The sequence below is a fragment of the Hirundo rustica genome, chromosome 2, assembly GCF_015227805.2.
Source record: "Hirundo rustica isolate bHirRus1 chromosome 2, bHirRus1.pri.v3, whole genome shotgun sequence".
NCBI lineage: Eukaryota > Metazoa > Chordata > Aves > Passeriformes > Hirundinidae > Hirundo > Hirundo rustica.
In genome coordinates, this window is record NC_053451.1 from 69,815,703 (window position 1) to 69,838,070 (window position 22,368).

Sequence of the window (22,368 nt, forward strand, 5' to 3'; positions counted from 1 at the left end):
AAAGATTAATTCTTACAAAAAGCTTTGACAAACAGGACGAAGCTACCCAAAGTTTTCTATATGTTCTAGTGTAATCTATCAAACCTAATTCAACTCCCAGAGCAGAAAAGGCAACAGAAACATGCCTCTTGCAACACAGAAACATTCTTCTGTTTTATTCAGATTTAAACACCTGGAGTCATGTTTTATCATTTGTACCTAAATCCAGAGAGATATTTTGTTTCAGTTCACACAAACAGAATTTCTGCTGACATAGTAGAGACGTATACAGGTTTTTGCAAGAAATGCAAATATTAGCATGAGAACTGAAACAAGAAAAATATCACTGAACTGTTAAAATGGGAGCACTTCCCAGCTTTTGTGCTTCACCTGTGTAGCCATAGTGCCCTCTAGCAGCTGAAAGAGAAAATACGAGGCTTTATCTCAAGGAAAAAAAAAACAAACCCAAAACCCAAAAAACGACACAATAAATCAGAAGTGGGGTTTTTTGTGCGGTGTTTTTTTTTTTTTTTTTTTTTTTTGTTTTGTTTTGTTTTGTTTTGCTTTGATTTTTTTGTTTGTTTTGCTTTGGTTTTTTAAGCAGCAAAAGGACAGTTTGCAAAATGAGAGGAAGAACATTTCTTCATATTAAAACAAGGTACTTTAATGGAAAGAACACTTCTCTTGGCTTTTATGCAGAAGAGCTCTGCAGAACTGGGAAGCTCTATAAAAATGAGGGGTTTTACCCTAAAGGCATTTCTGTGCTTCAATAGATCTCAGCTACACTACACGTGGATTAGCAACATGCACCTGACTTTAGCAAAAGGATATAGATTTTTACAAGCATAGATCAACACACATTTTCGTGAAGTCTTTTTTTTTCTCTTTGGCTCAAATGTCTTTATTGCACAAAATTTTGTGCTAGACAAAGAATAAATTTTGACCTTTAAAACCTAAGAAACATTTGTTACTTCCCTATAGAGCAAATTATTGCTTAGCGAAGAGTTCATATGGCTTAGAGCTGGGACATATCCTGTCTGGCTGCAGACCATCACAAAAACATTTTTGAGAATCTAGTGTTTCTTTTGTATTTAAAAGAACACTAGGTTAAAGAAACAGAAGTCATTCTTCAGCAACTGGGAAAAGAACATCTACACTGTTGAAGTTTTGGGGCCTGTAAACAACATTTCTGATTTCCAATAATTTTCACAGCTTGTCAGGAGGAACTCTTAACACAATTACTTTTCTCCCCTTTCTTTGTAAATAAAGAGTATACACTAGATGATATTAAAAGATCGGATTTTTTTAAAGAGAATTTTTACCCATCAAATTACTATCCAAAAAATATATGTGCATCTGCAACACAGAAAAAGAAAGTAGCGTAAAAGAGAAAAAAGACTATTCTACCCTGTCTGTATCCAAGAGGTCAAAATGAAACAAACAGGTCTACTGCAGATGTTTTTCATAAAAATGAATTTTGAAGTGTATATGTCTCAAACTTTTTTCTCCCATTTGCTGATAGGGAAACACTAAAATCCAGTTCACCAACTAGACCAGATCTGCTACACATGGTATTCCAGTTCTTGGCACAGAGGGGAGAAACTGATTTAGTCTATTCTGCTAACAATCAGGAAGGATCTTGGAATTCAAAAATTAAAACTATAATATCAAAATTACTAAAATATACCACAGGGTCAGATGAGGTGATTTTCAAAGACATCAACTGGTCTCAGGATTACAAGCTTACTGCAAGAAGAAGAAAAAAATGTTAAACTTCATTTGAACCAAGAACAAAGTACAATCATTCAGATAAATTTTAGCATTAATACGTATAGGACTTTAAAAATAATTATCTATTAGGAAAAATAGATGGTATGGGTGGTATAGGTGGTATGTTCTCTAAATCCTTCTCATCAGAGTTGCCACTAGATTTCAAGAAAATCCAAATGAAGACTGAAATCATCAGTCTATTTCTGTTGCAAGTATTTTTGATGTCCTCAGAGTGAAAACATGGTTCAGAAGAAAACATGGAGAGGCATATTAAAAAACAAACAAACAAACAAACCCTCAAAAAACCCAACAAAAAAACTTATAAGACTACAGTATTTACACAGGAACCTGTGTAACAAGCACACTAGTATATTTATAAAGGTCTACATTGACCTCCGCACTGAGTCCACAAAAAAAGATTCATCTTTCCTCAAGGATAAGTTTACAGCTATACTGGCTCATTTGAGAAAGATGCATCTTTTCTTTTACCTTGATCAAGAACTTTTACGTTGTCTGACTTAACAGGTTCATTTGAAAGTAACCAACAGCTATAATATCAATATAGTAAGATCCTGCTCTGCTCAGAGCAGTATGATGAACAATAAAATCTTTTCAAATTTCACCTGTTTTCCCAGAAACCCCTCAAATTTCTGTTATTTCTTCCAGTTGCTCTAATTTAATTTTTTTCATTGTAACTTACTATCCTAGTCAGGATTAAATCTGACTATATCTTCATTAGGTGCAACATAAAAAAAACCAAAGTTGAATTAGAGCAAATGAGGTGTTTCATTGAAGGTTCCTACCCCTTTATATTAACTTTGTGCCTTTATACAACTATAGTCTATGACTGGTCTTAAGAGGAGGAAAAATATGAATAGTACTGGCCATAAACGTTGCTTCAAAGGGACATCCTTGTTAATTTACTGTTTTGTAGAGTTTGTAATACAGTCTGAATTACTGATTCTCTTCAAACGTTTTGTAGTTCAACTGAATGTACTTTTAAACAATATTGCCATTGAACTGCATGTCAGCTCACATCCTACTCAAGCCCTTTAGCATCCAAGTGGAAAATAAAATACCTTCTTAAATGTTACCTTTTATTCGATGTAAATTTTGAAAAGCTGCTTTGAGGAAAACCAAGCCAGCAGGATAGTTGGTTTGTTGATTGAAACAAGGATGCTGCTCCAGGTGACATAAGATTTCACTGTAAGTTATGTTAATAAGGATTTGACTGAACTAAAATAACAAGCATTGGCTAAGATAGTAGCAAAATGATGGAGGGGAGAGCAGAGCTGGACAAGGAAGACAGAGCAAGCCAACAAGAAATCAAATGAAGAAAATAATTTGATAATGACAGAAATCTGTAGAGAATCCATTCAGACTGCAACTGGGACAGTTTTCTTCTGTTGAATGACATATAAACACAGATTGGTTTTGACTGAGGTTGGTTTTAAAGTGAGAATAAACCAAGCCATTCTGATCCAGGTGTTTTCCAACCATTCAGAATGCCACAACGTAACAGCAGGGAACAAAATACACACCAGTGGCAGTTTGCAGAAAGTGATAAAAGAATTTTAAAAGGTTTTCTCCCCTTACCAGTAGAGCAGGGTGCAAAGTTTCAATGATGGATGCATTACCAGGCTGAATTCAAAACAAGCAGGAAAACTTGGAACCTAAGTTTTCAAATTATATGATACGGCAATTTCAGATGATTTTAAAGAAGGATCCATGTAAAAAACACACCTATAGTTGCCATTAGCTTGTGTTAAGTGACTGCAGTGAAAAGACAGGTTTGAGCAGCAAAGCACGCCATGCAAACACTTTATGGAGCATGGACAGTATTTTCTTGTGCTGTATGTACCTGTTCCTAAGACAACACAAAAAATCTCCACGCCATGGACTATCAATGTGGCACTCTTCAAATGTACTAAATTAATTAAATAACTACGAAAGCTTGTACTTAATTCAGTGAATTAGAACAGCTCATTCAGAGCACTGGATAAAAAGGTTCGTAAAATATTTTATTTTGCCTGAAATTCAATGTAAAAGGAAATAAATTTCCCAAATACAATTCCTTATGGCAAAATTTAGAACTTAGTGTAACAAGCATGGCAGTCAATTGTGACATTTCAATGTGAAACTAGGACTGTACAAAAATTTAAGTGCATGTTTTTTGCAACAAGATATGCATACACATCAGGACAGAGGGGAAACCAAACCAAATGCTCAACAACAACAACAAAACAAACCCAAACCAGGATCCAGTTCTTAAAATCCCTTCAAGTAATTGAAAAGCACAAACAAAAATTCTACAACTGGAGGTTTTGTCTCTAGAATGCTACTACTTCCACTTTGCTTCATTCCTACTTTGGACTTGGAAAAAAAAAAGAAAAAATAAGGTCAGGGACATGACTTCTACCAGTTCTCCCTCTCTTTCCAGCAAAAGACAAAAACATGGACTAAACAAAACACCCTATTAACTGAACTACTATCACAAAATCACAGAATATTCCAAGTCGGAAAGGACCCACAAGGATCATCGAGTCCACCACTTAAATGAACAGCAGTACAGGCTCATATCCATCTATTTGATAAATAAGACAGTGGTTTCATGATGCACTCATTAATTAATTAATGGGGGGAAAATATTAAAACAACACACCACCTACTCCCTTCAGAACAAAAACAAACCCCAAAACTTTAATACTTAACAAATGGGTTTCTCTTTGAAATCAGTCCAGCAAAATGCCACTAAATGGATATAAAACAAGTCTTTCTGAGAGGTCCTTTATTGCGAAGGAGTAGGCAGCTCCCCTTCCCAAGAAGCAACTTCAGACCTCACATACCAGAAAGACCTTCTATAGAAAGAGCCAATGGAGATTTTCTGTGGAGTACACTAACATTAGATATATTTTTGAATGGTGAATATGTGCTATAGTGTGAACTTAGGATTTTCCAAGTGTTACTTTTGAAATGAAAAAATGTAATCATAAAAACACAGGAATATAAAAAATGCATTAGTTGTGTACCCGAATTTTTAGAATATTACCTACTAAGTATTCAGATTCTCCTCACACATTTTTCTAAATTATATTTCAGTACTGCATGTTATTTTTGTGGCATCAAACTTTCTTCTAGAGTTGCACAGCACAGAGATATAAAAAAATTCCTTATTCTTGGAGTATTATCCTATTTAAGATTTGACTAGCATCACTTTAAATTGAGAACATCCAAAAGTTTTTATGCAGAGTACACCATGTGTTAATGTAGATAAAACATGATTGAGATTGGTTTTATATATTTGGTATTGTTTTAGTGTAAGTGATAGTGATTCAAGCTCCTTTTGTGAACATGGGGGTGGGGGTTGCCATTTGGAATGGTCTTTTGTCTTTTTTTTTCTTTTTTTTTTTCTTTTTTTTTTTTTCATCATGAAGGACCATTGCCTTAGATTTTTTGGTTATTGCTCTTTTTTTTTTCTTTTTTTTTTTTTTTTTTTAAGACCATTCCATTTCTTTATTTTTTTAACATCTTAAAGTCATAAGGACTTATATGCAAAGCAGTCATACACTTTATCATTAAAACCCATAGGTAAAATACGTACACAAATCCAACAAAAGGCTAGTACATAGTAAAGCCTAAGCATACTACTATGCAATATTATGAATACATAACTTTAGAGACTCCTGTTTAGTACTGTTATCTATTCATTTCTGAAAACATTCACAAAGATTTTAAATGCAAATTTTCATTCCGTATCTGGAATAGAACAAAAATTATCTATGTTATAACAACTTTTGGTCATTTGTGTTTGACCAATTCAGTAAATTACAAAGAACCCAAAGAATTCTGTAACTTTCTGTAGAACTATGTAATAAAAACATTGCATATGTTCCTAGTATGATGTCTTTAGCAATCATTTACTGAAATGTAACTCAAACATCAATCTCTCAAAATGTATAACTGACCAGCTGCTTTTTAATCTATATCTGAATCCAACTTCATCACAAAACCCCTTTTAATACAAAGATGCAGAAGTACATTAGGTAATACTAATGCAACACAGGTGCAGTTCTAGCGCTGTCTTTGATCAGTTGAATCATCTTCTCCATGAACGAGATTCATTCTCCTCTTCCTCTTCATCATCATCTTGAAGTAGTGAGTCATCCACCAAAGATTCTTCCTGAAACTTCAAGAGAAAAATGTGGTAACTTATATCAGAAAGTGTTAAAAATCAAAAGGCAAAATACAAATCTCTGGCACTTGCACTTTACTAGAGAAAAAAAATCTGCCTGTGAATAGGTAAACATTAATGCTTTCAAGAAAGTACACTGCATGTTTATGTCTTATATACATATATTACTAAAAGGCAAATGAAACTTTTTCAATAGACTTTAAGATGACCATGACACATGCACCTCATCCTTAAACAGCTCTTCTGATTCTTCAGCATATCATTCATGTCCAAACCACTGTGTTCCATGAAACTTAATACGCTGTACTGAAAGCTAACGGTTTTTCACACGTTCACAGTATTTATGCTTGTTTTCATCCACCTGCTTTATCCACCTGTTCCAAAGTATCAGAAAGGTTGAACCTGGGATTTTTTGCTTCTGACAGCTTAATCAAGATTACAATCAATATAAAAATTTAAACGACTGAGGTAGGGAGACAGGTATTTAGAGAAATTCAGACAAACTGTATTAGCGTATTTTCAATTCCATTCAATAACAAAGTAGTAAACTGACAGACTTCAAAGCCTTTGAATGTTGCTTGAACTTCTATCCATATATAGACACAGGGGTGTATATAAACTATCCTATCTTGGAAATTTTTTGACGATAACACCTAACACAGCAAACTCTGCCATAGCTAAAGAAAGGACTAAGACACAAGCGTGTCTTTCCCTAGAAAAACTGCCCAGCTGTTAGATAGCAGCTGTGTTCTTTCTTGCTTAGTCTAAGGAATTATATGTTTTTGGCTACAGTATTTTCAAATTCAGCAAGAGGTGTGAAGGTTGATTTGCAAAATTATAAGTCTTCTGAAAGAGAAGAGGCTCTAGGGTGAAGAAAGCCTAGAACTAAGCCTTCTCTCCTTCCAGTAGGCGTTTTTACAAGAGGGAGAAACTACTATCTTCATTACTCTTGTACAGAGAAAGAACAGTTTCAAAAGGAGCTGCAACAACACCTGACCCATCTGTCAATGTATGCCTGCATAGTCTGGCCCTGACTAAAACACAGAAGCTGTCTGAGGACTTAAGATTCTTTCCTGGTACTCCCTGATGCTCAGTGAGCTAAAATACAAACAGTGCAACAGTCAGAGTCAAAATCCTTGGCAGTGCACAGTGCAGAACTCTAAAGAACACAAGACTGAATGGTAGTAGGGCTGAGCAAAAAACCAGGCTTCCATACAGGGGAACAACTATGGGGAGAGAAAATAACTGAGAGAAGTATGGCAGTGTCCCTGTATATTAAGTGTCTTAAAGAAAGTGAAGGGAGAACATTTAGGTGGCAGATCCAATAGAACAATACTTATTCAGGCAAAACATAGTTCAATAGTAGCACTCCCTGTTACGGGACATTACAGATGTTATTCAGATTCCAAAGAAACCAGATAAATTAATACAGTAAACACACATCAAGTCCTTTCAACTACAAAGACACCACATCTCTAACTCAAGAGGTGCCTGAACTGCAACCCCCTGATGATTAAAAGCTTTTATCTACTTACACTCTTCCTAGGGATTAGCTGCTGACTCAGCAGAGTCAACTCTTTTGTTAGGCACTCAAGTGTAGAACATAAGGCATCCAGGAAGACCACATGCTTTTGTAATTAGCTGGCTACTCATCAGAGTTTTTCTTAAGCACTCAAGTCCAGAAGACTTTCCTCCTACTTTCATAAATGGACTGGAAACCCTGTTTTGTTATTAAGTCTCTCACTCGGCTGTATTATCTAGCTCTTTTCTTTTTTTTAGACAAAGTTTCCAGTTTCATTCAAGTCTTAAGCCTGCCACTTTCTATAGCAGAGTACTCAGCTGAACTAACATGGCAGTATAGATATGGAATAATGAAGAAAACCTTTTTCATGTGTTTACGATAGCTGCTATAAAACAAAATAACTAAGTAGCAAGCAGACAAAACCAATGAACAACTAAGGGTTTCGATCCAAGTTCAACTCCTAGGTATTTTCCACATGAATAATTACCTAAGGTAGTTAAAAGACAGATTGCTGTAGTTCACCTACCAAGGAATCTGTACTTTCCTTCCTTTACTCTGTTGAAATGTTTGCATATCCCTGTATGCCCTTCCTTCATTACACTAAAGTATCCAGTGAAGTGATTACTCAAGCAGACCTCTCAATAATGCAGACTCCTTGCATCAACACACTGCTGTTGATCTTCCCGGGCAATACTTCTGGAAGGAGATGTGACAAAATACCCAAGATGCTCTGGAGATTCCATAATACATTATCTTGTTCACTCACAGCTCATGACCATCTGACAACACTTGAGGTTTGTGTACATGGAGGAAAACAGCACTCAGTAAACTGGAATGTACAAATGTCTGATTTGAGAGGTACCCATCTTCAACTAGCACACAAGAAACAAATCAGCATTTCTGGAGACAGGAAGCCAACAGACAAAGTGACTTTCTTCCAGAAGAAAACAGAAATTGAACACCACCAAGTGTAAGAAAACTAACCAAATTTGGTTGTACCAAAGCAAACTCACAAAGCTGCTTCTGTGGTAGATCCACCAAAATACCACAAGCAAAAGATGCAGACAAATATTGTCATTGAGTAAGTCAAGGTGCACTTCCACTTCAATTTTTCTACGTTAATTGTGTGGATACAGTTAATTGACAGTAACTAAATTTGGAAAACAATTGCTTGACTTTATCCCCAGGTGATGTCTATTCTTCTGAATTCACAAACCTAAGTATTTTGAGTGTAATGAGTTAGATTGCATCAACACATATTGCCTCACTATTCCTACATTAACCAATTAGGATTATTTTGACAAGGCTTTAGTATCTCTCATGCACCATGATGAAGACTAAGACTCAGCAAGGGTACTTTAGATGTCTGAATGAAGTCAGGAAATGCTCTGAATTGTTCCTTGACCTGTATCCTCCAAACCATATCTATAAAGGAAAATTAGAGTCTGAAAGATGATCCTCTAAGAAATTAGTGCCAAAAGCAGATGGCACAAACCCATGTTTTGGATAAAATCCTCAATCCTTTTCATGTAAGTTCAAACCTGTGCCTTCCATTTTCTAGATATATCCTCTAAAGTTTTTTATTATGTAAGAAATGAAATACTTATGCAAGGAAAAGCAATGTATCTAGACTTTCAACACCCTAAACCCCAAGAAATATACAGAAATCTACTTTCTGATATCAAAATATGAGATAGATTAAAAAAATACAATTATGAATCCACAGATAAATTTTCTTTTTGAAAAAGCTGCATTATTTAATCTTAAAAAAGAAAAACTGAATTAAAAAATAAAGAAAAAGCAAGCTTACTTCTTCTTCATCAGGTTCAGCTTCTTCTGTTTCAATAGCTGACATACTAGCAACAGGCTTGTTCCATGCCAACTTTAGCTCTTGTCCTTTGAAACGAGATCCATGAATTGCAGCCTAAAACAAGTTTAACTATCTTAGTTACAAGCCACTTTACAAGAGAAAGTCTAAGCTGTAATATGTTCATACTGAAGTACTGTTACTAGCTTAAATGAAACAACTTCATGCACTGCACATGGACTTCATACATCCTTCGAGGAAAATGATGCAAATAGATTCAAAAGAAAATAAGCTTGGAAGACCATAAATCATTTGGTAATGCGGGTAACATACTGCACCAACACCTTCCTGTTTTTTAGTATTATTTTGCTGGGTTCCTCACCTTTTAAAGACAGACACAAAACTATTAATGCATAACTTACTAGAGGAAGTAAGACACACCACAAATTATTTAACGTATTTTTTAAAAACCCAACAACCAAACAACTGAAAAAAAGCCCCTTTGTGATTACAACTTAATCTACTGGAAAATGTTCCACTACCTGTAAAGCTGTTGTAATTGAAATGTAAGAATTTTAAACTTATGGGATATTCATGTCTTTCTAAGTATCAGCTGCATTAAGTGGCTGCTTTGGAAATAGTATGTTCAAATTAAAGTAACATGAATGAGCATAAATCAGCGTTAGCAACATTCCGAAATAACCGTCATGGTCACAAAAGATTTATAGTACAATCTGAAAGCACAGCATAATGTGAAATGTAGAAACAATTACATGTTCAATGACATCTGAACATGAATTGTGTGATATTAAAGTCCCCAGGTATAAATTTTAAATCTGTACATATAAATTTATGATAAATTTAAAAGATTCTGTGCTTATTAAAATGCAGCTCAGGAGCTTTTTGTCCATGGTCTCATCACATTGTCACACAACTAGAATTTTTAAAAGTACTTATATGTGACATTTAGGCCCAGAAATAACTTGTAATCTTTGGAAGAAATTACTACTTCATAAAAATGCGACATTTTACAATAGGGAATCTTCCTCTTCCTTCTAGGCTAGAACATATATGATCATAAAGCCTAGGTCTATTTTCATTTAAGGAAGTAAAATATTTGCTGCATTTACTTCACAATTTGCATCATCATAGGTTTTTAACGATTACCTTCTACAACTTCTCAAATTGCCAGGCTTAATGCTTTAGTTGTAAACATAGACATTCCAATGGAAATATATTTAGTATGTAAGGATATCCGAAAGAAAATACAAATTTTCCTAGATTTGATTGAACCCAGTTTTAATAAAATCTTCCTTTAAAAATGGAAGGTGAAATTAGACACAAAAGTCTAATCAAACACAAAGTTGACAATTAAATATTTTAATGCTCACTAGAACATGGACATCTCAAACACTGATCATAAATCCTGATCCTTGCAGTAAATCATACTCTGTCTGGGAGAAGTAAAGACTTTATTTGCATAGTCCACAAAAAACATTATAGTTCTAGGTGACCTATTTTCTTTTCAGGGAAGCAGAACTTTCTCTCCACACCTAAGAGTATTTCTTATGTAAACTACAGTGTCAAAGAATATGAAACTGCAAAAAGAAGTACCCAATAGCAGGAAGCAACAAAACTAAAATCCCAACTTTAATTCAATTCATATATGAATATACTAATTACAGCAGCTTTTATCTTTGAACAGAACTTTTATTCACTGTTGAACTGTGTACCTTCAATACAGCTGTACAAGACTGTTTTACCCCTACCAGACAGTATACACCATATACCATTAACTGTATCTCCTTTTTTACAGAATAAATACTATCTCCATATAGTTAGTACTCATAATTGCTACTGCTAAGAGTTTCACAAACAAAACAGAATTCCGTGTTTTTGTAAAACATTTTTGGCACATGGATATCAAAATATCTAACCATAAATGATACTCTAAGTGTTCAAAACTATTGTCCTCTGCATTTTTGCACTGTAAATACCAGTTATTTCTGTCAATCACCTCACTGGTGCCTCAAGATGTAAAAGAGAATAGTCTGGCCAGGTATAAAAACTGCATTCAGGTAAATTCCACAAGATAAAATTTGTGCAAAATATAAACATAAAATGAAATCTTTCCATACAACTATACTGCAAATATGAATTCATTCTTTCTGTAGTCCCATCAGTGACACAAGGATTTTAAAGAAAAAAAAATCATTTGCAGAACAACTATGTGCATTAATTTTTTTCAGGATCATTATACCTACATTATATGCCTATACCGGGGCAAAGTAAGGCAGGAGTCCTGTTGAGGCAAATGTATTAACTTCTAATGATCCATACATAATGATACTGAATTATAACTTAAGTCAACTCTGGATTTTAGTTTTTAGAAGTTACTTCTGCAATTCTATGCTTCTGTAATTTCATAACTTTTTAAAAAATACACTATAAAGGGGAAAAAAAGAATCAGATCAAATCCCATTTACACTACCATGGGTTTTCAGACGAAGGTAAACCAAACTGATTCCAAAGTAAATATATAGTCCTGACTCTGCAGGATATCACTGAAATTCTAGGTAGACTATGAGGGTACCAAGTCTTCATATGAAAAAACCTGGCAATAAAATGAAGATAAATCAAGATACTTCAATATCAATTCCTAAGTGCTTCTCTTAATATCCCTCTTACATCCTACACTTTGCTTTGCTATAAACTTAATTTCCTAAGTATTTCAGTACTATACAGTTCTGACACTTTAAATTCAAACTTTTGTGGGAATAGTTTTATAATAGCTAGCAGTATTACATTTAATCAAATACAGAAGTGTAACAAACAAAGTATTTAAATGCTGCACCATATTTTCAAGAAAGACTATACTCACAGCTTCAGCTTCTGCTCTTGTTTTAAAAGTAATCACTGCATGGAGAGAAGAGTCATCTATCTGGCAATCTTCAATTTCACCATATTGCTTTTGATAAACAAACAAACAAACAAAAAGTTTAGTAAAATTGTTCTCACACCTCTAAAAATACAGTTCTAGATCAAATGCCTTCAAAAAATAAGTAGAAAATTAGAACAGTGTATATTTCACAGTCTTAGGGCCAGAGTACTTGTCCTAGCCAAGAACACAGTTACTTGTACTTGCATTGCTAAAACACCAAAACACTCTCATCTTTGGATTTCCCAATTCCTGTAAGTATGAGGTAAAACTATGACAAAAATTGGCTGTTCCTCTTCAGTATTTCTCTTCTGATTAGAAAAAAAAAAAAACCTTGAAATTATTCCATTAGCCTATTAATGAAACTCTTCCAGAGAAATATTTCCCAGAGTCAGGAGCTGTAGAAAAAGTTTGAAAACTTAAATGTATTTCAGCATCTTAATAACATGACCTATCTATTCCTGTAATGGCTGCGATGGTACTGCTGCCTTTGATGCTGCCATCACTGTAAGCTGCAAAGGCCAACTAAAAAACACATCTGTACAAGTGTAACAATAACCCTGTGCACAGGGTTGTGGTATCGTATCACAGAAACAGAAATATAGCTCAGAGCATTTCCAATGGAATTTGGAGCAAGTTTAAAACAGCAAACTTGCAACCTGCAAAATCACATAAACAATTTTTTTCTCAATGTTATCCTACTAACACTGTGAATGGAACTGTATGTGTTAATTTTATTAAGTTTCTTTTTGATTAACATTTTGGCTCATTAAAGATAGTAATTTTCCTATGAAAAGAGAGACAGGTCCTTGTTTGGTTTTGTTTTTTTTTTTAATGCTTCTTGCATGACTGCCTGACAGGAAATATTAATTAAGTACACTGACTGGAGTAGAATTTAGTGGACTAACTGGCTCCTGGACTTCTCCCTTCAGAGAGGACCAAAACAATTAAATGCTGGGGAAAAAAACCCAAATAAACAAAGGACAGGGTGGAACAGATGGAGATTCGCATGATATTCTTAACATTTATTCCACAAAATGAACAAATTTCCTTTTATTATACTCTTTTTTTAAATGGAGGATAAGTGTTTTTATAAAATTATGTTGATTTTTCACTATTATATTTGCAAAGAAAAATTTGCTAAAAATTATATACGCCAATTTATCATTTTTTAGACTGAAAATAGAAAGGAAAAATTGAAAATGATATGACTTCTTAAGCTTAAGTACATGATTAGACAAAAATGTTTGGATGTCTTTTCAGTATCTACATATAATTGCATCATTTTTACTCTGACTCTTAAATTCAGAAAGTCGAGCAAAAGCACTGAAAATGTGCAAAGAAAATTTTCATTAAGCATTTTTTAAGATACTTCAACAAAGACAAACAGACTTCAGATACTGAAAGTTTGGCAATAAATCCATCCCTGTTCTCACCATCCCTTCAGTTATTTTATCTTTTTGTACCTAAAAAATAGTAAAAAATTTACATATGTCCTGAGCAAGTAAGTATTACAAGCCATTTTTCTTTGTAAGAAAAAAAAGAAGCCTCGTAAATGTTATGTGATTACAGCTATAACTAGTTGAAGCAGGAGTGCATTTTTCCTGTTCTATCTTTTCCTAATGCATCCTCTGCATATCATGCTAAAGATTCATTCCTACATAATATTTCCAGATGAACTGAATCAGGAGAAAAATCAGTCATTCAATGGAAGGGGACTCCAAAGCGGGGGGAAAAAAAAAAAAGTGCAGTTGTGACATACCGCAAAATGAGGCAGAAGATCTTCTCTGTCGCTTTCGGTGAACGCAGAGATTTCCAGTGCCCTGGGCCGATGATCCACCACCGCGTGCACAGGAACTCCTCTGCCTCTCCCCCGGCCCCGAATTCCTCTGCCTCTGCTACGCGATGCACCCCGGCCTCTTGCGTGAACCCCTCTACCACGAACCGAAGAGAGAATCCCTCGCTTGGCAGCCTAAGATGTTTACGCATAACATATTCATAGATTAAAATTCACCATCTACTTCTTTAGATAGAATTAACAAACAAATATTCTGATGTTTCCTAAAAACACATTCCCAAGAAAGCCCCAGAAAGAGCAGCTTGCAGGTCCTCAAATAACAGAAGGTGAACATTTAAATAACATTCAAAAGCTAATTAACTGAAGGTTTATTATTAGCAGACCAATAGAATGGAAATAGGAAACAAGAACCAGGTATCAAAAGAGCCCTTATCTGTGAAGGTAAACGCTTCATAGGAAAAAGCAACTGCTGTAGAACTGAAATGCCATTATCAAAATTTCTTGATACAGTGTCTAACTACTTAATTAGTCCCTTTACTCTATTTGTTTGTTTCTCAAGTTAAGGCAAGACTTTTATGCCAACCAGAACTATTGTAGCTTAAGAGCTTTTGGCCACAGAATTGTGAGATGTGAAACAAAGGCTCCTAAGGAGCATCTCCAAGGACAAAATATTCGCTGAACACTTGACTCTAAGTAGTCAAAAATACCCATTCCCACAGTACCTGTTTACCCCTTCTAAAAACCTGGTATATACTATTCAAGAACAATCAAAAGGCTAATGACAGACAGTCATTCCAAAAATAATTTCCAGAACTTACTTATTTGAAAGACCCTTTTCAGATACCTAATTTCAATGTTTACAGCAAGAAAAAACATCTTTTCGAACCCAAATAGATTTGTCACAGGAATCAAATGTTAAATGAAATCACCACACTTTCAGTAAATCCTACAGTGTTTACAAACTCAAACAGCAATGGCACTATTTTAATGCATGTCAGTGATATCACTCATGAGGAGCTAATTTTCTTATGGCTTTATTCATTAAATTATTCAGATAATTTTACAATAGTATCTAGTTTGCTTTTTAGTTTTTCATAAACAGAATCCTGAAGTATTTGGGTATTTTTAGTTTTGTTCTTTGTTTGGGATTTTTTAAACATTTTAAAATGTTTAAATGAGTAATTTGGGGCATGCTGACTCAACAAACAAGCTGTAAAGTATTTGGATTTTCTTTTGGTAAAGTCAGGGACACCTGGAACTGAAAAACGGCTTATGAGTCAAAGGAGCAACACAAAATATTGTGGGAGTCAAAGCCACAAGCACAATGTGTGAATGAAAGTTTTTAAAAGCATTTTTAAGAACACTGAAGATTCAAGCTAACATCAAGGGGGGAAAAAACCCATATCCCTCTTGTAATTTGTACAAGAATTATATTTCACGCTGTTCCCTGAAACATGTAAGTGTGCATCGTGACCCTGTTTTTCTCCATCTACTCCTGCTGGTATTTGATAAATTTCAGAAATTTCATTTAAATATTCGTGTCTGGAAAGAGCTCTTTTTCGCCCAACTCAAAATACAAACAGACTTAATGAGAGATGGAGTAGAATTAGTGCATTCAGCTATGATGTAACTTTATCTTGACTATACACCTACATTTCTATTCCTATTTTACATGTCATTCAATTCACGTATTTTCTGAGATGTTGAGTTTATAAACAAGCTGTCATTACACTTACACAGTAATAACTCACCATCAGAAAATACATTGTTAACATAAGCTTTTGTGTCATCTCTATGCAACTGCCTTGGTTTATTAGCAAAACTGTTTTCACAATTATCAAAGCTGCATAACAACTTAAGTTTTAAAGTAAGATTTTAAAGCAATTATGCCACAAGTATCTGCACTGTATTCATATGCAGTTAACATGTAAGACGTGACCAAACTTCATTAAGACAAGTTATTTAAGCAACACAGCAGCCCTACTTAACAGTAAAAAGAGATGAGATTATCAAGCCATTCAAGGAGATCTTACACAATCATATAGGCAAGAAGTGCAATGTAACATAGAATGACACTCACAGCATTCTAGATTTCTCAAAATTAGACATACATTTGAAGAATTTTGTACAGACATCTCATTTTTTTTTCAAAGCAAGTACCTGAAGAAAAGATTGTGTTTCTACACATTGAATACTTCTTGAAACAGTGTATTTGCTTTTGTTAAGTTCTCCCCTTGAAACCAACACTGCAATAATAGTATTTTTGGCACCTCAGGCTTTTTTGATTAATCTCATTAAAAGGATGCTAACACTTAAGAACAAAAGATCAGGCAGTGTTTCTCAACTTTTCTGTGTCAAACACAAAACAACCTTCAGGCAACAATTTAAAAACACTCCATGTTCTCAAGACAGCATTACTACCACAAATCTATAAAATACCGTATCACCTAAATTGTTACAGAATTTAAACAGATTAGTAATAGTAATTAAAGACAATACTAATTCTGAATTCCACTGAAGCAGAGAAAGTGTTTTTTAAAAATATTTATTATTTATTATTGCTAAGTATCTCCATCTACATGCAACTTAATATTGCACTCTGGATAAAAATAGTTCATGATACAGTACTCAAGGTAATAAACATATAAGAAAATATTTGATTAAAAGTTAATTGCTACAAAAGAAGACATAAACATACTTCCAGCTGCAGTTCTGTATATTTTCGTCTTAATTCAGTAACTTCCTCCCCAGCTTGCATCTTCTTGTATAAATCCAGTTCAGTATCTAGTAACTCCTTCTGCATCTAAGAAATAGTTATGGTAAATTATTAGTTCCACAGTTGGCTTTCTCTACTAAGGAAACAACTGTTCAATAAAAAGCTGTAACTTTACTGGTATACTGCTTATTACACCAGGTTTCCACTTTCAAATACAAACCAAGAACAAGCTTAGGAGCCTTCATGGCAAAGTAAACTTCCATCTGAGCTTTGCAATGTCAAACCTTTTAGACTACACCAAGCAAAGCCAAAGCTAATGAAATTTTTTCAAAAGATACGTACAGTAAAAATTCACGATTAAATGTTTATGGCAATGAGATGAACAACAACAAAAACAACAACAAAAAAAGCAGTACAGCTATCAATGAATACAAAATCTATGCTCAGTAAGCACTGATAAAAAGCATCTAAGCTTATTATAATGTCATAATGCAAAAGCACAAATGGTAGTCCTGTTCAGTCCACAGTGAAAAAATACAGGAAGTCACAAGACCTTTGCTAACAAAAGACTGACGCTCTCTGATGCATTCAACATAATCTTCCAGAACACAGTATCTTAAAAAAATTATTAAAGTTCAGAAAACATATATGAAACAGAAAGGTATCTCTGAACCCCAATTAGGATATGTTCACTGCAACCACTGAGGTGCGGGGAAAGATTTTATATGACCATGAAAACTTAATTTGAAGTACTGATCCAAAGTGAAACTTCTCTGTCTTCTTTTTTTTAATGAAAGAAGCAGGACCCAAACATTTCAATGACATCCCAAATGAAGGCTAGCCATAAAAAAAACTACAGAGGATTGTGAAACAGCTTATGTTTACATGTGTTGATTCAAAACAACAGCAGGGAACGTTTGCAAAGGCTGCATGTAAAGAGATGAGGTTTTTGCACTTTTGACTGTTGGAAACCAAGAATCATCACTGATAAAGAAAGTTGACATTTCTGCCTTTTTCCTGGAATCTTTAAAAGAAAAAAAAAACCAAAAAACCTGGATTATTCAACTGGCAACTTCAACCTCCAGTCTATTGAGGCCCATTTTCTGATTATCTACTGCAACCTGGTGAAAAAAATCCATTATCTCCTGTATAATGGTTTTCCAAGTTTTCAAAATTGGAATCAGTGTTTCTCTCAAATCCCACTGTGTTGCAATACATCAATGACATGACAAAAGAAGCGCTTCTGAAGTTTAATGATGATCAGCAGTTAGCACTCACAGAGCAGCCAGTGACACTGGTGTAATGAAGACTTTTAAGGTTTATTATTAGTGGTCTTAATGGAGACTGCCCTGCTACAGAGCTGTGGCAAGTCTGAAGAAGAAACTACCTCCTCCAGGACACATCAAGAGGCAGCAAAGGTTTCACATTAAGGGGGAAGAGGCTTTTGTAATCTGAATGAACTGGAAGAAGCTAAAATAGGTCAAGATAATGGCACAGTCATGTGGCCAGTCTTATTCAGAGCTGTCCAGGTCTTAAAAAACACAAGCGAACCAAGATCAAAGTCTTTCAGAAAATTTTCAAAGTTGTAAATTTTGACCAAGGGCTCTATAAAATCCTCACTTCTACAAAAGTCAGATGGGGGTGATTGTTTTTGCTATTTCAAATGTCAACAAAACTGCACAAAGATAATGCATACTTTTCCACTATGAAGTGGGTTTATTTAAAATGTTTCTTCATTTTCCATATTACAAAGGAAATGGAAAAGCAGCTCAAAAACTTCATTAGAACTTCAATATCAGTATATTGCCTCACTTTCTCTAAGTAAGAATAACTATCACACAAGGAAGTGGTGGACCAGGTTACCAAGCAAAGGGTGATGTGGGCAGAAGAGATCTCCAGAGAAACAAAATCGGGTTGAAGAACCATCTCAAACATAAACTTACCAATCATACAAATGAGGGAGGGCCTACACCACAGAATCAGAGCAAGATCTCCCTTTTCTGGGAAATCGGTGCCTCTCTAAAGAGCCTAAACACTACTAGACAAAACTTGTGAAATGAAGAGAAGGCACTGGATGCCTGTGTGCAGTTACAGGGCTACAATCTCCCTGGGACTACAGAAACATCGTAGAGAAACAGTGGACAGACAGTCTCTTAAGGAGGGATGAGCCAGGAAGGCAAGGAGTAGGAGTTGCTCTTCATTAGAGAGTGCAGTGTGAACACAGGGAGCTCTGCCTGGGGACAAATGATGAGCCAGCTGAAATTAGTGAGTCAGGACAGATGGCAGACCTATGCAGGTGATACTGCAGTCAGTGTGTGCTACACACCATCCAGCCTTGTAAAAGTAGATGAGGCCTTCTTCAGACAGCTGGAAAAAGCCTCCTATTTGAACACCATGGGTCTGGGTAATTGCTGGAAAGGAAGGATGACTTCCGAGAATTGCATCCTCCAAGTTCCAGAAGGTGCAGGAAGTAAAGTTGGCAGGATGCTTTCCTGGATGAACACGATGATTCTAACAAAACCTGTATCCAAAACTAAGGTGTACAAGAGGTGGAGCATGAAAGGAACACAGTGAAATTGTCTCAGCATGCAGGTACTGGTTTGGAAAGCAGAAGCCCACCGCGGGCTTTGAATCTAGCAAGGGGGTAAGAAACAAGAAGGGCTTCAACACATCAGATAGCAGCAAGAGGGACACTATGCCGTGAAAAATGTAGTCTGACTGCTGGACATCAAAGAGAACCTGACAACAAAGGACATGAGAACAGGAGGTACCCAATACCTCCAACTCCTCATTCTTTACCAGAAAGACTTGCCTTCATCAATCCCTCCTCCTGAGACTGTTAAAGCCTGGAGCAAGAATCAAAGAATTTACCAAGGTTGGAAGAGATCTTTAAGATCAAGTCCAACCGTCAACTCAGCACTACCACTTTAACCCCTAAACCACATCACCCAGCACCCGATCCAGACACCTGAAGCAGCTTAAACACCACAGGGATGGTGACTCCACCACCTCTCTCAGCAACCTATTCTATTCTACCCCAGCAATCTATGCCCGTTTTCAGGATAAATACATGTTGCTTCAACTTTTTCCTGACAAACGACATAAGAAGCTGTAGTTAAGTACATAGAAGTAATTTCAGTATTCCTTTTTGGTATTTCTTTTCAAGGCTGTGATCTGTTTAGTAACAGATGCTTCTGTATCAAGCAAAAGCAAAATACTGCATTTTAAAAAGGTAATATAATTGCATGGAATATAACAGCTGTTAAAAAAACTGTTAAAGCCATGTATCAACAAGAATCATAGCAGAGGAAAAGCTCTTCTCACAGGTGTAATTCAAATACGGGCACCTAGATCAAAGGAAAACCAACCAGTATAATCTCCAGTCTTAAAAGGTTAATATACTGACACATTTCCATGACACAAAAAGTCACAGGAAATTATGTAACAGTACAGTTTGTTTTGTGTATTAAGCCTGACCGGAAGACACTTGCACTGCCTAACTACAATCTTTTTGCGTAAGAAATACTATTTTCATAATTTCTATTAAAAATTTAAGAAAGCAATAGACTATACACAAAGCACTGGACTAAGTAAAAGAAAGAACCATGACACTTTTGATTTGGTTTTTTTGATCTTCTAGATGATGCAGTATCTGTATAACAGCAGATACAGCTTTCAGACAACAGCATGGTTTTAAAATTAACTGTGCTCCTTCGATAAGAAGGCAAAACAGATCTCACTTCAAAGAGGACTTAAAAACTAAACCAGTTGGGGGTTTAATTGATGTGACTACTTATTTTATTCTTCTGAAACAAACACATAAATTCATCTATTAAAAAGCTGATCAAAACTTGAGTACCTGAGTTTTAGTTTTCATGCTTTTTAAAGGAGTCCCTCCTCCTGGTGATACACCTTTTAATTCGTCCTTTAACTTGGTAATGCTATTAGTTAAAATTTCCAGTGTTTTCATGATTTCTGCTTTGTCTTCTGACTTCATGGCTTTATTCTTCTCCAGCTTTGAAATCAGCATCTGTCCAGTTCAGAAAAAAAAAAAAAAGTCTTGTTATCCAGCAATTACTACTACAGATCTGTTTTCCAGTGGTCATTAAAACTAATGAAAAAAACCCCCAAATATTGCATTTCTTTTGCTGTGACCTACAAGTAAACATATAGGACTTTTAACATGCTGTATTAAATTAAAATTTTTGTCTGAATCTCTGATTTGTTTCCTACTATCTGATATTCCTAAACTGATACTTCCAATTCATTTGGACAGATAAGCATAACACACTTGAATTTTTTCAAAATTTTATTCACCTTAAATGATATTTTTGCTTTTTTCCTCTTCCTAAGCCTATGTGCAGTCATACATAATTTTCTACATAATTCTTTCCTGCTCTTGTCAAACAGAACTTAGGCTTTCCCTTCTCCCAAATACATGCACACTGCTCCCAAATTAGGCAGTATCAATTAAAACTGGAAAAAATTTGCATAAGCTTGTATGGTTTTAAGTGAACTAACAGGACAAGTTAGATCAAAACCAGTAAACTCAAAATAGTATGCTAACGCCATTCTAAGAGCATGCTTATCTTATAGGCCATCTTTTTGTTAATTCTTACAAGTCCCCGAATATTTTACACTGAGCTGGGATTTTATAGCTGAATTTGTGACTGTCTTTAATGCTTTTAATTTACCTTCTGTGTTTCAATGTGCTTCTCCAAGATTTCTTGCTTCTTTTTCCTCACATCTTGTTGAAGTCGCAATGCTTCCTAGAAGCATAAGAAGATTATAGAAAGTTTCTAGACTTTGAAACATAATGCCAAAATAATATACTATACCTGACAACTACACAATGGTAACTTACAGTAACAGGGGAAAAAATAGTAACAGGAAATGCAAGGTACTGATATTTCCAACTATGTTTTGGCATACAATGCATCACCGAATTAGAGAGAGATCTAATTATCCTTTTTAGTTAGATCTGTGCTGTGAAGACTTAATTACTGCTCACATATAATGTAAAACTTTACACAACTCCACTGAAAGCTGAAAGGCAACATATTACACTACCTCCAGAGGTACAGCATGCAAGTGTTTAAATGTGAGAGCGTAATTATCTCGAAAGCAACTATAAATCAAGCCCATTAATTAAAACACAGTCTCCAGAACTTTCAATAGTAAAAAGAAAACAAATTTTGTTTTCCAAACTTGAAGTGTCACCCAAAGAAAAGCCCCTCTGTTGTGTCTGAGCGCTCTGACAGGGAAGTGATAAGTACAGCTACTCCATCTACCAACAACAGAACCTTGACCAGGCATGGGCGAATCAAAATGAACTGAAACAGATCAGTGACCATATTGCACTGGGAATGAGAAGCAGGAGGAGATGCCACCCCTGCTGTGCTCAGTGCCTACTAATGCTGCTTGTAAGAAAGCAGTTGCTTCTTGTTCTCAAATACAGAATATAGAAGTCTTAGCGGAAAACCCTTAAGAGCTTTGATATCAATGTATTTAATAGAACATCAGAGGACAGGCAGAAGATGATCAACTGGGATCAACTGCAAGTGGAATATCTTATACAAAGACTGTAAATGCACAACAGCCATAGAAAAAGAAATAGTAGTAAAACTTCTGTATGCCTTCCCAAAT

At 35.1% G+C, this 22,368-nt stretch overlaps 1 protein-coding gene across 3 annotated transcripts in view; it reads right to left on the bottom strand.

Moving 5' to 3' along the window:
- Nucleotides 1-5,103: 5,103 nt before the first annotated feature.
- Nucleotides 5,104-22,368, bottom strand: part of RBM26 (RNA binding motif protein 26) — a 49,936-nt gene continuing 32,671 nt past the window's right edge. For all 3 annotated transcript variants that reach the window (XM_040054858.1, XM_040054859.2, XM_040054860.2), the window contains 7 exons: nucleotides 21,417-21,491; nucleotides 20,582-20,752; nucleotides 16,705-16,809; nucleotides 13,971-14,180; nucleotides 12,152-12,238; nucleotides 9,274-9,387; nucleotides 5,104-5,935 (listed from right to left, as the gene is read on the bottom strand). In XM_040054858.1, coding sequence (XP_039910792.1) covers nucleotides 5,846-5,935; nucleotides 9,274-9,387; nucleotides 12,152-12,238; nucleotides 13,971-14,180; nucleotides 16,705-16,809; nucleotides 20,582-20,752; nucleotides 21,417-21,491 — 852 coding nt within the window. In that variant the 3' untranslated portion in view covers nucleotides 5,104-5,845. The remainder of the gene's footprint in view (nucleotides 5,936-9,273; nucleotides 9,388-12,151; nucleotides 12,239-13,970; nucleotides 14,181-16,704; nucleotides 16,810-20,581; nucleotides 20,753-21,416; nucleotides 21,492-22,368) is intronic.